Source organism: Hypomesus transpacificus, chromosome 16 (assembly GCF_021917145.1).
Source record: "Hypomesus transpacificus isolate Combined female chromosome 16, fHypTra1, whole genome shotgun sequence".
NCBI lineage: Eukaryota > Metazoa > Chordata > Actinopteri > Osmeriformes > Osmeridae > Hypomesus > Hypomesus transpacificus.
The window spans coordinates 7,307,136-7,323,427 of NC_061075.1; the positions used below are offsets into that span (position 1 = coordinate 7,307,136).

At 53.8% G+C, this 16,292-nt stretch overlaps 1 protein-coding gene across 2 annotated transcripts in view; it reads right to left on the minus strand.

Moving 5' to 3' along the window:
* Window positions 1–16,292, minus strand: part of shroom2a (shroom family member 2a) — a 30,280-nt gene that overhangs the window by 9,342 nt on the left and 4,646 nt on the right. For both annotated transcript variants that reach the window (XM_047036717.1, XM_047036716.1), the window contains exons 3-5: window positions 12,183–12,331; window positions 3,149–3,271; window positions 467–2,960 (exon numbers count right to left, since the gene is read on the minus strand). In XM_047036717.1, the coding sequence (XP_046892673.1) occupies window positions 467–2,960; window positions 3,149–3,271; window positions 12,183–12,331 (2,766 nt within the window). The remainder of the gene's footprint in view (window positions 1–466; window positions 2,961–3,148; window positions 3,272–12,182; window positions 12,332–16,292) is intronic.

A 16,292-nucleotide genomic window follows, 5' to 3' on the forward strand; every position in this document is an offset into this window, starting at 1 on the left:
CATGACCGTCAGAAAACGCTTTCTTGCAAAGGGAAACGTTACATAAAATAAACGAAAAAGGACTAGTTCAACAGCTTGTGCTGCAAATGTGTAGGGAGTGCTTTCGCTGCTTGCTGCTTCGAAGGAAGAAAGGTGACGCAAGAAAGCTCTTGTCAGATGACCTCTCTCTCTCTCTTTCTCTCCCTCTCTCTCTTTGTCTAAGGGTGTGTCTTTATGAGGAAACATAGATTAATATTCGACTTAGCCTTTTTCTTTTGTGCCTGCATCACTGACTCAGGGTGCAGTTTCTGTAACGGGCACTGGATCTCACCTTTATAACAGATTCTAAATACACTGTTTACATCAACTTCCATAAAAGCGCCTGCCTTCCAAGTTATACATTCACCGTATTGGTACGTGTGAGAGCAATACAACAAAAAAAAACTCAGTTTCCCAGCAGGCCTTTGTCAGAGATGGGAGGAGTTACCTGGCCGTAGAAGTCGGCCGAAGGGGAGGAGCGCGAGCGCTCGTGGACACAGGTGGGTTTGGTCCTCTCCTCCGCAGCCGGGTCCAGGATGTTGTCGGCGGACCGGTACCGCCCGGACGCCCTGGTCTCCGCCGGCTTCTTGGGGAGGCTCCAGGTGGCCTCGTACTCTGCGAATGTGCCCAGCCTCTGCTGCTCCAGGAGGGCCTGCCTGTGGGAGCTGGAGACCTCCAGGCCTCGGGCCTCCTCAGGGTACTTGCTGGGCGCCGGAGCCCTCGCTTGGGGCTCTCTGGGGGCCTCTGAGCTGCTCTGAGGGCCCGGCTTGAGGAGGGGTTTGGGGAAGGCGGGTTTCCCGGTGGTCTCGAACAGCTTCCTGCGGTCCGTCATGGAGGCGGCTCTCTCGCAGGGCGCCACCGCCGCCGCCTCGTCCACGCCCACCTCATGGATTTTGTCGGGTTCGGAGTACGACCGCACTTTCCGCTCCGTCGTGAAGCGCTTCCTGCCTCCGATGCGGGTCACCTGACCGCCGCCGGACCGGCTGGGCGGAGCCTCGGAGACGCTGGGCAAAGGGTTGGAGTCCTTGCGGCCCAGGACGGAGGAGGGGTACCCGGGCGGACCGTCCGAGCCGGAGTGCTCCAGCAGGACGGGCTCCAGGTCTCTCCTCCTGAACGAGGTGGCCTTTAGGACCCTGGCCTGCGCCTCTTTCAGGTGGTCCTTGTAGGTGCTGCTGAAGGAGCCCTCCGAGGACGGCGAGGCCACCGAGTTCTCCTGAGACTCCGCCTCCGCCGTCTCCTCCTCCGCCGCCTCGCTCGTCCCGCTGAGGGCGGCCGCGCTCTTGCTCTTCTGTAGCTTGGCCCGCCTCATCTGGATCTCGCTGCGGAGGGTCGTGGCGAAGCGTTCGCTCCGGCGCGTCTGCTGGACGGTCAGCGGGTCGGGGGCGGTGTCGCCCCGGCCCGCGCTCTCCGCCGACAGAGAGTGGAGCAAGGGCGTGGTCTGCGGGGAGATCCCGACCCCCTGGTGACCCCCCCCCGGCCTGACGTCCGGCTCTCTGTGCTGCGTGGGCAGGGACCTCCTTTGGTCTGGTTGCCTGCTGGGAGGGTAGCTCATGTAGTGAGTGTCGGCGTTCTGAACGTCCAGCCTCCTCTGGCTGCCCCTGTCGTCCCCGCCTGGCCCCTCCGGTCCAGCAGGGGGCGCCGGCACAGACGGCAGCTTGTGACGCGGCGCCGCCTCGTCCTGTTGACCGTACCCGTTGCTGTCCTTCGTGGTGGGGTGCGCCGGCTGTGGCTGAGGCAGCTGGTACTTGGTCTTCTGGAGCGTCTGGGGGCTGAGTGGTGCCCTCTCGCCGCCGCTGCTCACCGTTTCCACACACGCTCCTCTTCCTCCATCCTCAGTCTTTCCCACCGGGGCCTGTGATGCCGGCTGGCGGGCCGTCACGCAGTAGTAGCGGGTGTGGCCGGCACCGTCTGGGTTCTGGTCGATGGCCGTGCTGGACAGGGAGGTGGCGGAGGCCCGAGTCTGGGTCTGGGTGTGGACGTACGTCTGGGTGAAGTTGTTGGTGGGCAGCTCCTGCATGCTGCTGTAGTAGGCACTGATGTTGTGCGGTTTGGCTGCCGACGGGGTCCTGGGCTGGGAGTAGAAAGTGCTTTCGTCGCTGTACTGGCGCTGGTGGTAAGGTGTGTAGGCGTATGGGGGCGGGCCCAGCCTCACGTCGGTACTGGAGAGGGAGTACGGCTTGTTGGAGTTGAGCTGGTTGTGGTGGTAGCTATCGGGTGAAACGGGAGGGCCGCCGGCGTCGATTTTCGCGGAGAGGCTGTAACCGCGCCGCGTGTCGGACGCCTCCGTGCCCGGGGCTTTGGGGTGGAGGTGGGGGTCAGGGTCCTCGGGGTAGGCTATGACGAGGCCCTTCTCGTGGACCTTGGTGGCGGCAAAACTGTCGCTGCGCACCGGTGGCAGGGGCGGAGGAGGGGAGGGCGAGTGGACGGGCTTCTTCTTCTCTGGTACGTGCCACACGGGGCCGAAGTTGGCCCGGCCCGAGTTGGAGGGGCGAGGACCGGGCGGCTGCTCCTCCGGCCGGGGGCTCTCCCGGCCCGCGGGCCCCCCGGGGAGCTGCAGGTACCCGGCCCGCTCGTCCGCCTTCGCCCCCTCGCTCAGGATCTGGCTGTGCCTGCCGTTGGTGGGCCGGCCGCCCGCGTCCCACTGGCTGACCTTGTAGAGCACGTTCTCGGTGGAGGCGGCGTTGCTCTTGGACAGCGTGTAGTCAGGCGTGCCGGAGCTGGTGGAGAAGGAGCTGTAGGCCGAGTCGCGCTTGCCGCCCCCGCCGCCGCCGCCCCCCAGGTGCTCCGCGCTGGTGTTGGACTTGGCTGGGGAGAGGCGGCCGGAGGGGTAGGGGTGAGGGACGTGCTCTAGGCTGTCCATGCTGCCCAGGGAGCTGAACTGGTCGGACACTCTGCGCAGGTTGGTCTGCTCCCAGCCGGTGGAGAGATCGGTGGAGGAGGAACTGGGGACAGATCAGGGATGAAGGCATTAAAGTTCCATTGAATGGACCAACTTTATAAACAACGTTTAAATACACAGGGTTCTCTGAGAGATTTTGAGAAAGGCTTTTTCTTTTAATGTATATAATTCAATTTGATTTATTTCTAGGAGGGAAAGAATTGGGAACTTGTTTCATGATTCCTGAGCTACCTTGCATCATATCTTGTGTGCCAGACTGGCGGAGGTGGAGACTGGGTTTTGGCAGTCTCCGATTGGCTCTCGTTGAACTTGGTGGCGTGCCAGGAGTGAGGCCTGCTTACGGGTTCATTTCTCCTGGGGGGAGAGAGGGAGAGAGAGAGAGAGAGGGAGGAAAAAGCAGCTCTGGATTAGAGAGCAAGCCCGTATGGAACACAGGAATGCATGTACTTCCATTTATAAACCACATAACTCAACATTAACCACAACAACAGCCAACAAGTCCAGAAGACTTGAAATTACAGAGCGTCGGCATTTCAGAAACGACAAAAGTACCTGAAACACTTCTGATAATATGACTGAAAAATCACAGAACTAGAGATCACATTTGAGGTGGAACATTGAGTCACATGACACAGCCGGAACACAGATCACACACAGAGCCATGCAGGCGGGAACCTACCCTCTGAAACGGTTCTTCCTGTAACGCATGTGAGGAGAGGGGGCAAGAACGAGACAAACACACAGATCAGCACGACGGGGGGTCGACGAAGGCGAGCAGTCGCCGCATCCGCGGGAAACGAGCGGAGCGCCCGAACACGAGCACAGCACCCGCAGTCACACGACCACATCACAGACCATCACATGTGATGAGACAAGGAAACAGCTGGATGACAGAGGGAGGGGACTAAATGATGAGGAGAGCTGGTATGGGAGGGTGGGTGACCCCACGATAGGAGGATGGGATCATGGAATCAAAGGGGAACATGCCAGACTGGATGGCTTGATGGAGACATGGAGGGGTGCTACAGGTGAGCTACTGGTACCATACCTCATGGAACTTCGCAAAATCTTCGTGAGAAAGCTCCGGGCCACATGCACGTCGCTTTCTGAGGGCATTTTCTGAGCTACTATATCCACCATTTTCATATTCCTGGAGGCAACAGGAAGGGGGAACACACAAGCTGAATGGCAGCTCACAACTGATCACATACACAACGGTAAAACTCACAAAGCACTGACATTGTGTGTGTGTGTGTGTGTGTGTGTGTATGGTTTTGTGTACGCAAGGGATAAAAAATAAATTATATTGCAACCTTCAAAAAATACTCATTGGACCTCCAATACATTCAGGCAATACAGGCTGCATGGCATTTTTGGAAAAGCTCAAGTAGAAAATGCTGACCTTGTTCCTAAACTATGTGCCTGCAAGAGCATGGTTTCATGGCCCCCTCTCCTGGTCAAACTAGTGACTGCTCACCCTGTGACTCGAAAACCACTATGCACACAGATAAAATAACCAAAAACCTTGATTTACATTATAACATATATGTTGAATAAAATAAATACAATTGTGTGAAGAATGACCTTCTCATGCTAAATAGGGTGAAGCCTTCACAAACGTCACCTTCCCCTCAGCAGTCTCTGGCTGAAGGGAGGGTGACAGAGGAGGGAGGAGAGCCAGGCTGTGTGTTCAGACTGCCATATGTCCCCCATGGGGCTCCACAGCCCAGCATGGGGCGGGGGAGGGAGGGGGGGGCGCGAGGGCTTTAGAGGCCACAGAATCTCTCACAAAACCCCAGGATCAGTCGCATCACCCCCTCGGGCCAAGCTGTCGTCTGCCACCCAGACAGATCCTGTCCCTTCCTGCCCCCCCCCGGTGACGCTTAACGGTGTCACCGGGCGCCGTGCTGAGAGGGGTGACCTGGCTGGTGAAGGACAGCGTAGGTGACATTCTTATGGAGGCAGGTGAAGGGACGGTGTCTGGCATTGGGCTGGTTTCCAACACAGGCTGAGCTGTAAACGGCCTCTGTTATCCTGAAGGCAAGGTGACTGCTGTCTATGTTCATGGTGCGTAACTAAGTGCTTGAGGTTTGAGCTGAGATTGAGGTCATCTGGCTGCATAACTCCAGCTCTTATCCCATGTGCTCTGACACACTGGAATGAGCCTTGTTCCTAGACACACATTTGACCTCGCATGTCAAAAAAACTAAACAAAAACCCGAAACATTTCCTCAGACTCAGAACTTCCCAGCGCCTGCATTAGCTCACTTACACAGACAAGACTCCTACTCGTCTAACCTTCTTAGGATCAAGAGGGTGTCGTGAATCTGATGAGCTCAACTAAACAAAGCCCAGCCTCGCTTTCTTTCCCATCAGAATGGGACGTGCCCCCGTTGCCCTATAAAGCCACGAGGTCAAAGGTCACCGGACCCCCCCCCCCCCCCCACGCCGGGTCGAGACCTGAGCGGTCAGAGGACGCCGCTGGTCAACAGTTCCGTTCGACGGCCACATCAGCACGGTCGAGGCACGCCGGCTGACTTCCACACCAGCGGACGGGGGGGGGGGGGGGGGGGGGGGGGGAGACAAACCTCGCCGTCTCGCTGGGCGAAGTGGCAAAACCGGAGGAAACGTCTTCCGAACTGATCCTCCGGTCTTGTTGAGAGGGGACAAAGAGAGGGCCGGAGTGAGGCTCTGTCTTCCTGGGCTCCACCAAGTCTGCACTCGGTAGCTAGCCACACACAGTGTGCCGCGCGCCATTCATATGCAAACGAGCCCGGCTTTATTAGCCGTATTGTCAGGGCTACAGCTGGACCGCCGCAGATATGCCAGGAGAGTGAATCAGAGGAGCAGGAGGGCTAGACAGGGAGGAGGGTGAGTGTGTGTGTGGTGGGGGGGGGGAGGGGTGGTTGAACTGTGGAAACCCCCTACTCACTTCCCCTCTTCACAGAGACACATTCAAAAGTAAACACGACGCTCGCGAGGACCTAACTGCCAACTGGTAAGAACATTTAGCCTTAAGAATAGTAGGCATGTAGGCTCAAGGAGTAGCGGAACCGCTCTGGAACCGCAGACGAGCATCAGCAAACAGTGACGGTGTCACCTATCCCGTTACCAGGGTAATACTTCACTGTGTGAGACCGACATGAACAGATGATCTGGTAGGCCTATTTGATGATGAAATGCTGAATGTTGCTGATGATGGCTTAACCTGAATGATGCCTGGCCTCGTGCTGATTGAACCCAATAATCCAGACTGTTATTGGGGGTCACAAAACACAGGCTTGGGAGCAGTCCAGATGCTACACCAGTGATCCAGATCCATGTGTCACAGCCAACTAAATAACACCCTCCAGAACCCAGAAGCAAGTTTACACAGCCAAAAAAAAACAGTACAACACTTCAATTTTAAAAAGGTCAGTTAAAAGAACACACGAGAGAGAAGGCGCCAATCATCTCACCAGGCTCTCGGAGGGTGGAGTGTATGTGTGGGGGGGGGGGGGGGGGGGGAAGGGAAGGAGAAGGTGAGGAGTTGGTTGCTCACCTCAGATCCTCTCCAGTTCCCTGGGAGCCAGTGTTGTTCCAGCAGGGCAGCAGACCCACAGACCTCCAGAGAGCTGAGCTAGCTTGGCTAGCTAGCTGGGCTCCTCGCGCACCACATTCCACAGGCACTTCAAAAAGGCAGCCGGTGGTAGGGTGGGGGGGGGCCCAGGACAAAGACACACACACACACCACTGACTACCGCCGGGCTCTGGCCATCAGCGCACGGCACCTCTCCCTCCTAAACGGGCCTGGACCAAACAGCCACCTCCAGGTCCTCAGACTGGCCACACACCGACAGCCTTGCGACGTAAGCCACCCTGACACGCCGACTCTGAAACTTCTACTGCCTGTGTGGGTATGAGCCAGGGCAGATTTCCCTAGGGAGCATGGGTGAGGGGAGGGGGTGGGGTGGGGTTTACCCCTGAAAGGGGGCGGTGGGGTGTATAAGGGAAGGAGGAGGGCCTTTGTCCCAGCCATTCCCCTTTGAGTAATCCGGCACCAGGAGCCGTCCCCATTGGCTCCCGGGGGCCTGTATGCTAATGAGTTGAAACGGTGGACTCTCCTCGTGTTGTGAGGCAGACGTGCATTTGTCTCATCCCTATGGCAACAGGTTGATCGGTTGAGGTGGAAGGCCACGGTGGTTCTCTAAAACCCTCGGTAGCTAGGGAACGCAGCAGGCCTCCACCCCCCCCCGCCCCGCCCCAACACAGACCTCAGCAGCGGATGATTTCAACAAATCAGACAAACGCAAATCGGCTAACTGTCTGATTTTGGAGACGTCAACAGCTTGTCACCTGAGCAGCCACAACATCATTTTTTAAGGATAAAACTAAATAGATGACCGTGTAATTTAGAAATGGCTGGCTGGCTACCTGCTGAAATTCATTAAAAAAAAATACAGAAAGTATTAAGACAAAACAGAAGCTGCAAGGCCATATTACGGAGTAGGGTCTTTAGTTCAAGGATACTTTCAACGCCTCCTAAAGAAAAAGTGTTGTGAGCAGATTGTATGGTCACTCTGATACCGTCTGACCGCAGACAACGAACCTATACCACCTGGTTCATACAGACACCGGCTAAGTTCAACAACAGAAACTTTGTAGGAGACTTAAAAAGAGACTTAGATTACAGCCTGACCTCCAACGTTTTGATTAAAACTCGGTCTGGTGACAGGCAAGAAGATTAGCGAAGAACTGTTTGGGCCTCAAGTTGATAGGAGGGCTTTACTAAACAACCTTTCACAATGATCTATTGTATGGGGAACCTTGGAGCATACATTCCAGACAGGGCCATTTGAAGGCTTTTAACTTCACTAAAACGCTGGCTGCTCTTACACCCCCCCCCCTCTCCCTCCCCTGGAAGTGAATGCTCACCAGCCAGGGAAGTTAAACTTAACGTTTAATTTGACTTCTCATGATGAAACGTATCAATACAAACGCTGCCATTTCACATGTCGATCCGAAACATCATGAACGTGAACGATTAAAAAGGCCTTTAGTTTTGATGAGGTATTTGGTAATCAGATTAAAGGGTCTAGTAACTCTGACCCTCTTACTTAAAGACAGGGATGTTGGTTCTTGACTTGCTTAAAACAGTGGATAATCCGTCCATGCTTAATGGGCAGACCTGATCACTTAGCGGAAGGTGGCAATAACACATCATTAAATGTAACGTTAGAAAATGCTGGATCCTGGAGGTGATCCCCCCTCCCCCTTTGGACTTTAACAAAGCAGCACTCACAATCAGGCCAGTCATGGATGGGAGGGAGAGCTGAACCGTGAGGGAGCCATAATGACCGGCACATTCCTGGGCTGAGTGGAATACCAGGCAGAGAGTCACGGGCTGTCTGTGCTGACACACTGCCCCTCATCACCTGAGCCCCCCATATCACCTGAGCCCCCCTCAACACCAGGGCCCCCCTCAACACCTGAGTCCCCCTCAACACCTGAGCCCCCCTCAACACCTGAGCCCCCCTCAACACCTGAGCCCCCCTCAACACCTGAGCCCCCCTCAACACCAGGGCCCCCCTCAACACCTGAGCCCCCCTCAACACCTGAGTCCCCCTCAACACCTGAGCCCCCCTCAACACCTGAGCCCCCCTCAACACCAGGGCCCCCCTCAACACCTGAGTCCCCCTCAACACCTGAGCCCCCCTCAACACCTGAGCCCCCCTCAACACCAGGGCCCCCCTCAACACCTGAGCCCCCCTCAACACCTGAGCCCCCCTCAACACCAGGGCCCCCCTCAACACCTGAGTCCCCCTCAACACCTGAGCCCCCCTCAACACCTGAGCCCCCCTCAACACCTGAGCCCCCCTTTTTCCCCCTTGGCTGCTAAAATTAGCAGCTAATATTTGAGCATTTTTGCTTATGTTAGCAGCTAATATGAGCCGCTAATAATTAGCTGATGACATAACATGCCTCATAATGCAGCCTGGCAAAGGAAGCATCTAAAACAACTAGGTTACCGAGTAGGTTCCCTTAGCAGTGCTTGGCCTTTGGTTGGACTGTGAGGGGCAGCACTCACTGTGTTGATTCAGCCATAAATTCAGAGCAGACATGAGAAAGTGCTTAGGGTTACATACCTCAGTAAGTGTTCAACACGAACGAGCAACCGCTTGCTGCTCTGTTTAAGGTTAAAGTCATCAGCCTGGAACGCTGGACTCATTCTAGATTATTCTGTCTCTTGGGGAGAGGGGAGGCAGGGGAAATGGTTCTGCTCCCCATCAATATCCATGAAATGAAAGCTGAATCATGTTACCTTGATGGAGCAAAACACAATTTAGGGGGTTTGGTGTTCGTGTGTGTGTGTGTGTGTGGGGGGAGGGATTAGCACATCTGAACCACATAAAACTCTCCTTGGGCTTGGACTGGACAAAGAGAAAACAATTGTTCCTTTTTGTTGCTTTTAGCTCGCAAAGACTATGTGGTCAATGCAAAGAATCTTACCAAAGTGCATGGCAAAAAGTCCAACTTTCTTTGGCGTGCACAACTTTAAACCACTAGATGGCTCTGTGACTAGGCTGAACATACGACAGGTCTCGGCAACATCCAGACAGCCTCTGATGCAAACACATCCTTGTTCCTATGCCCTCTTCATGCTGACTGCATAGGAACCCCAAGGGGAGGGAACCCCAAGATAAACCAACCACTCAAGCACTGTCTCACAAGACAGCCTTCGGAATCACAGCTCGGTTCTCTACTTATGTCACTAGGCAAAGACACCAGACTATCCAATTTAGAGAGATTAAAAGTTTAGCTTGACGTATTTTTTTCTTCTACAATCCTGCCAGATCTCAGCCTTCTGCAGCTCCGTGATCAGTAGCATCAAAAGCTGATCAACAAATGATCACTGAACACCTCTGGTCTGAAGACGTGTCAAAGCTCAACACCGCTGGTTACTAGTACCACATCCCATAGTCTCTGCTGCCCCACCTGTGCCTGCACCACGCTCACCTGTGCCAGGCCCCGCCTCCTGATGACCTCATCGCTCCACATTAGTCATCACAGGCTGGAGCCTGGCTCCTCCCACTCCGTGGCCACGCCTGCAGACGGGAGCGGTTTCTGGAAGTTTCCACCCCCTGCCGGCTTGTCTGGCTGCGTTGTGACATTAGCCACACTGTCAAATCAACCGGGCCACAACGCCGCCTTACACATACTGAAGAGAATACAAACCAGGAAGGCTGGGGAATGTGTGTAGTTCAGTGGTGGAACATTTGTTTGCAGATCATGAGATACCAGGTATAAACTCTCCCCCCCCCCCCATTCAACTCAATACACGTTATTTGGAAAATGACACCGCTTAAAATAAAAGTGAATCCATTATTTTATTAAGAGAGGTGTGCTATGGTGGTGCCCTAGACTAGCGTGCTAACAAATTGTTGCTCCATGGAATGGCCAAGCCCACATTGTAAGCCATGTCCAGACCTGAAACACCTTTTGAAAAGGTTGTAGGCATCTTCACAGGCTGCCGCCATCAACAATCACATGCAAATTAGCACGGGGGAGATGTCAGACAGCCAAGCTTCGAGGTCCCAGTAGCGACTGAGCCTCGGAATCTTCCAGTCTAATTCAGACTCCTGTTTGTTTTTGTGGCTTTGCATAACGACAGGCTAGGGACGTTTTTCCTGCTCGTCGTATAATCACGACTAAATGCGGGCGGAGACGATGGACCTTGTGGAGATGGGAAAAGGTGCTCTCAGGGGATCAGACGGTCACTCTGGTACGAGCGGCATTCCTCCCTCAGGCACACTGCGCCCCTGGGAGACTGTATCTAAAAATCGGGAGCAGCCTCGCGACAAGCCCCAAACCCAGCCACAACTTGGTGGCGTCACCGCAGCCGTTTCACTTCCTTCGCATCATCTACTATGTCTACGGTTCACATCGACAGCGAGGAGGAAGAGGGAGGGAGGGAAAGAGGGGAGAAACACGTCAGCAGGCGCAGAGTTAGGATGACGAGACAGAAAAGAGATCATTGAGTCTGAGCTGGGCGCAGCAGAATCGAGAGGTTCGTGCGTGTCATGGGTTCCCCCTCTCCTTCAGAGTCATTGTCCCTGTTGTGGAGAGCCGTACAGTAGGCACAGCCATCCGCAGCCGTCTCTGCCAGGGGACGAGTGCAGAGAGAAGACGCCATTGTGGAAGCGTGTTTGCTTAGGACTTAGGTCCTGATATTAAACGACATGGCGTGAAGTCCAGACAAAGAGGCGAGACAAAGAAACCAGTGTTTTGCACACAATGAGGCCTTTTAAAACGCGTCTGCCTGGACATGTTCCAAATGATTCACAAGTTACCTGACTGGACACCCCACCCATAGCGGCGCGTCAGTTTGTGTAGCTCGTGAGAGGGTTCATTGAGTGACGTGAGCTTATTGTTCGTGGGCGCGTGTCGTTTGTCCTGCATGACAAGAGAGAGGAAACCAGGAAGAGGGAAGTTGGCGTGCGTTTGTTTGTTTTGAATAAACGCAGCCTCCAGGAGGGACCATGCAAACTCTCTCTCTCTCTTTTATTGTTGCTGTCATGGCGTGCAACACACAAAAAATGATCTAAGCTGATTGGTAGTGACTGGGAGATAAGATGACTGGATTAGCACGGGACAGAAGACATTTTCCCACGACAGGTGTTTCCCACACCAGCTGGGGTGGGGTCTAATACACTGGAGAGTGATGTCACCCTCCAGCCACTTCCTCCTGTTTGTGTAAACAACCCTGAACTCAGCGGCACGGCTCAATGTGGCTGAACAGGCCGATCCAGTTGGTGCGAGCACAGGAGAGTGGGTCAGAGAACGGGACCACAGGCCTGAGCCACACTGACACACTAACCAGCTACATCACCAGCTACATCACAGCCAGGCCTGACCGGCAGCTGGGAAACTCCCTCCTCTCCTCGCTGCAATCCAATCATCCCTCTCTTCGGGATGTCGTCATGGCGACCGGGGCGAGAGAGAGGGGGGGGGGGGGCAACAGCAGGTGTGCGCTCCAGAGCTCCAGGGGGGAGAGACAGAGAGAGAGAGAGAGAGAAAGAGAGGGAGGGAGATATAGACAAAGAAAGAGAGAGCGAGAGCAAGAGAGAGAGAGAGCGAGAGCGAGAGAGAGAGCGCGAGCGCGAGAGAGCGAGAGAGCGAGAGAGCGAGAGAGAGAGAGAGAGAGAGAGAGAGAGAGAGAGAGAGAGAGAGAGAGAGAGAGAGAGAGAGAGAGAGAAAGGAGGAGGTCAGTGTCTCTCGGCCGTACCTTTTCACCACCAGGGTGAGAGTCTTGTAGGAGCCCTTCACCAGGCAGATGGCCTCCTGCCTGTAGCCGCTCAGGGGGTAGTCGTTGATGTTGACGAGCTCGTCTCCCACCTGGAGGCTGACGGCCGCCGCCTTGCTGCCCTCCTCCACCTGAAACACAGCACACACTGGAGATCAGCCACGACACACTGGAGATCAGCCACGACACACTGGAGATCAGCCACGACACACTGGAGATCAGCCACGACACACTGGAGATCAGCCACGACACACTGGAGATCAGCCACGACACACTGGAGATCAGCCACGACACACTGGAGATCAGCCACGACACACTGGAGATCAGCAACGACACACTGGAGATCAGCCACGACCAGTGTTTCCTCCAGGATTTGTTTTTGCAGTGGGGGCAGCTCTGTCCGAACACCCCCCAACGCTATATTTCGGAGCAGGTTCATGTCATAGTCTAATAGCTAATGCAATATTGCACATATTTTCGTCATATTTCCCATAAAGAAATAAAGTTAGCCTACTTAAAGACACCTTACACTCATAAAGTATGTTTGAAATGGCATAAATGCTGCCAATTAATAATTGACGGAACAACTTATTGTAAATGGTCAGTGGCCTAGCCTACAGATTAAGGTAAGCCACTCGGAAGCATGTACACTGTCTGCTTCATTTGATCTTGATAGGCTAAGCATTCTGTAGAAAAACAATAACAATATTACCCACTATGATAATTAAAACTACTTCAGCATAATAATGCACCTAAAATACAAACGTGAGCAACCGCTATCGAATCAACAGACGTGCAATTTCGCTAGCAGGGGAAGAATACAAACAACAAAAATCACCAGTTAACTTATTTAAAATTTGCAAGAACTACAGACTACTACAATAACAGGCTTAAATGAACTGACAACATAAGTAATACGACTTACAGTTTTCAAGGACGCACACACGCAATCTCAACTGCGCTGTGAAGCGCGTGTCCGTGCTATGCTCCGACATGCACTTTAACAATCACTGCTGATATCAACCCTAACATTTTGTACAGCCCTATTTCTGATACCGCCGGGCGGCCGCCACGGCAAAATCAACATAGCGGAAACACAGTACGCCACGGGGCACCAAGCGCCTTGGAACAGGCGAAAACGGCATCGGAACAGACCAGGACAGAATGGGAACCCTCCAGAACGGACCAGTGTTTGTTTAGACAGTAGGGTGGGGAGGTGTATTTCTAGAGAGGAGGCCTGGAGGGGGCGTAAAAACACATCAAAGACAGCAGGTCAGGAACGTCTGAGTAGGAACAACAAACCACATAGTGTTTGTGTCATGGAGGCCTTATTATAGGTTCCCAAGCTGAGGAGAGGCAGGCAGGACACCACAGGGCCTTGGAAGGGCACACACCTGGAAAAACACCGGCCCTCACCCCCCTCCAAGGGTGCTGGGCTGGGATCAGCCACAGAGGCACTGACCACACTGACTTCAGAGTGTTAACCCAACACTGACGACCTGTTAACCCAACACTGACGACCTGCTAGCCCAACACTGACGACCTGTTAACCCAACACTGACGACCTGCTAGCCCAACACTGACGACATGCTAGCCCAACACTGACGACCTGTTAACCCAACACTGACGACCTGTTAACCCAACACTGACGACCTGCTAGCCCAACACTGACGACCTGCTAGCCCAACACTGACGACCTGTTAACCCAACACTGACGACCTGCTAACCCAACACTGACGACCTGCTAGACCAACACTGACGACCTGCTAGGCCAACACTGACGACCTGCTAACCCAACACTGACGACCTGCTAGCCCAACACTGACGACCTGTAAACCCAACACTTACGACCTGCTAACCCAACACTGACATGGGTGATCGGAGAAAGAGAGAGAGAGAGAGAGAGAGAGAGAGAGAGAGAGAGAGAGAGAGAGAGAGAGGAGCAGAAAGAGAGGCAGAGAGAGAGACAGGAGCAGAAAGAGAGGCAGAGAGAGAGAGAGAGATAGAGAGAGAGGAGCAGAAAGAGAGGCAGAGAGAGAGAGGAGCAGAAAGAGAGGCAGAGTGAAAGAGAGGGAGAGAGGAGCAGAAAGAGAGGCAGAGAGACAGAGAGCCAGAGAGAGAGACAGGAGCAGAGAGAGGCAGAGAGAGAGAGAGAGAGAGGAGCAGAAAGAGAGGCAGAGAGAGAGAGGAGCAGAAAGAGAGGCAGAGAGAGAGAGAGAGGAGCAGAAAGAGAGGCAGAGAGAGAGGGGCAGAGGGAAAGAGAAGCAGAGAGAGACAAAGGAAGAAAGGGAGATCGAGAGTGTGGAGACTTGGAAACATGCAGTCAGGCTGCACAGCTGATAACGAGAGCTCCACTCCTCCACTGGTGAGGGGAGTGAAGAGGAGAAAGGGGGAGTGGATGCAGAATGACTCAGAGAGCTATGTGTACCTTTCCAACCCACTAGGCCGTGATCTGACCTTACGGCAGATGCCAGATAAGATTCAGATGCCTCTGAATGATATTCACCTTTCCTCGTTTTTCCTCCTAAAAGAGGACTCTTGGAGAAACACTGAATGGTGAACTGCGGATATCGATCGAAGGGAAACAATATCGAATTCCTGAAACGGCGCGCAATGTTTGCTCTTCTCAGACACAGTTCACACACTCCTGTATGAGTCAGCGCCTCACAATCGACAGAAAAAGCTGTTGCCCTATCAAAACAGAGGAGGCTGGATGACATTACTACACTTCTTCTTCTGTTGCTGCTGCTGCTGTTGGATATAACCGGTCTGAAATTTGACGCATGCAGACACAGAAGCCAAAACCCGAAACTGCCTGCAGTCACTTGCCTGCTAAAGCAAACACCGCCAACACAGGAGACCTTATCTCAAAAGTCTAACGACGTATTCCATCTCAGAACAGTGCGAGATCAACCCGTAGGCCTCGCACCGACCCAGCACTGGCTGCACACGCCCAGAGCACCCCTGATGTTTAGTATTTCTAAACCAGCCGGGTCTCTGTGACATCCTGTGGTTGAGTCCACACAGCGCTCAAGGAGGCAAAGGGTTTTTTTTTCTGGATACCTCAGTAAGCCCCCCCCCCCTCCCAAACCCCCCCCCCCCCCTCCCACAGAGAAATAATTCAAAACAGCTTGACAGGATCCTCTTCTCCACAGCGAGGAAAAGAAAGAGCTGAAACAATGGAAAAGAGGAAACCCAGCGAGTCTCTCTCTCCCTCTCTCTCTCTCTCTCGACGTGTTACTCTTCTCACCCTGCTTAGTTGACCTGGGATGATGAGATCCCCTCAGCTCAAGGCTAGTCTTCCTCTACGCCAATATCCACCCACCCCCCCAAACTCTCTTCATCCTGGACACCCCCCCTACACCCCGTGTCCTGCCCAAAATAGCCAGATGTCCCTCCGTGGTGCGGCGAGGGAAGGATGTGGTGCTGGCGGGGAGGAATGTGCGTTTTTTTTTTTTTTTTTTGCTGACGGGCGTCCTGTGCACTGTGCTGACAGGACACTGTGATCCCAGGGACTAAGTCTGGCCTGCAGCTTCGCCTACGCACGGCTTAGTGCTGGGGGTCAGAGATCCAGGTCTGGGTGTCTCACGTCGTTTATCAGCGTTAGACGAGTGCGGACACGAGTCATAACACAAGGCTTCCGTCTCTGGCCAGGCCTCCCAGACATATATTCACTGCTGGGGGCAGACTAGTAAAGACAGAACACATTAGAACACAGCCAGTCCTATGGCTATCTGACACATGCATGTTTAGGTATTTGGTGGGGAGCAGGCTGTCTGCAGAGACTGTTTTAACGTGCCTGACCAAGCATCTTTCTATTAGGCTTCCAGTGAAGCCCAAAGCCCATAGGTAGCCAGTTAATGAACATGTAAAGTTTTTGACACCTTGCAAACTTATTCCTTACACCTTATAAAACGCACACAAGCTATACATTACACACACACACACACGCACACAATCAAAAGCCCTGACTAGAAAAAGGAAAGATGTCCCACATCCAACATTCCACCGTCCACCAACATTCCGCTTCCATCAAATAGGAGTGTTCTCCCTAAGAGCTGTGAGCTAGTTCCTGCCTTCCCTGAGCACATG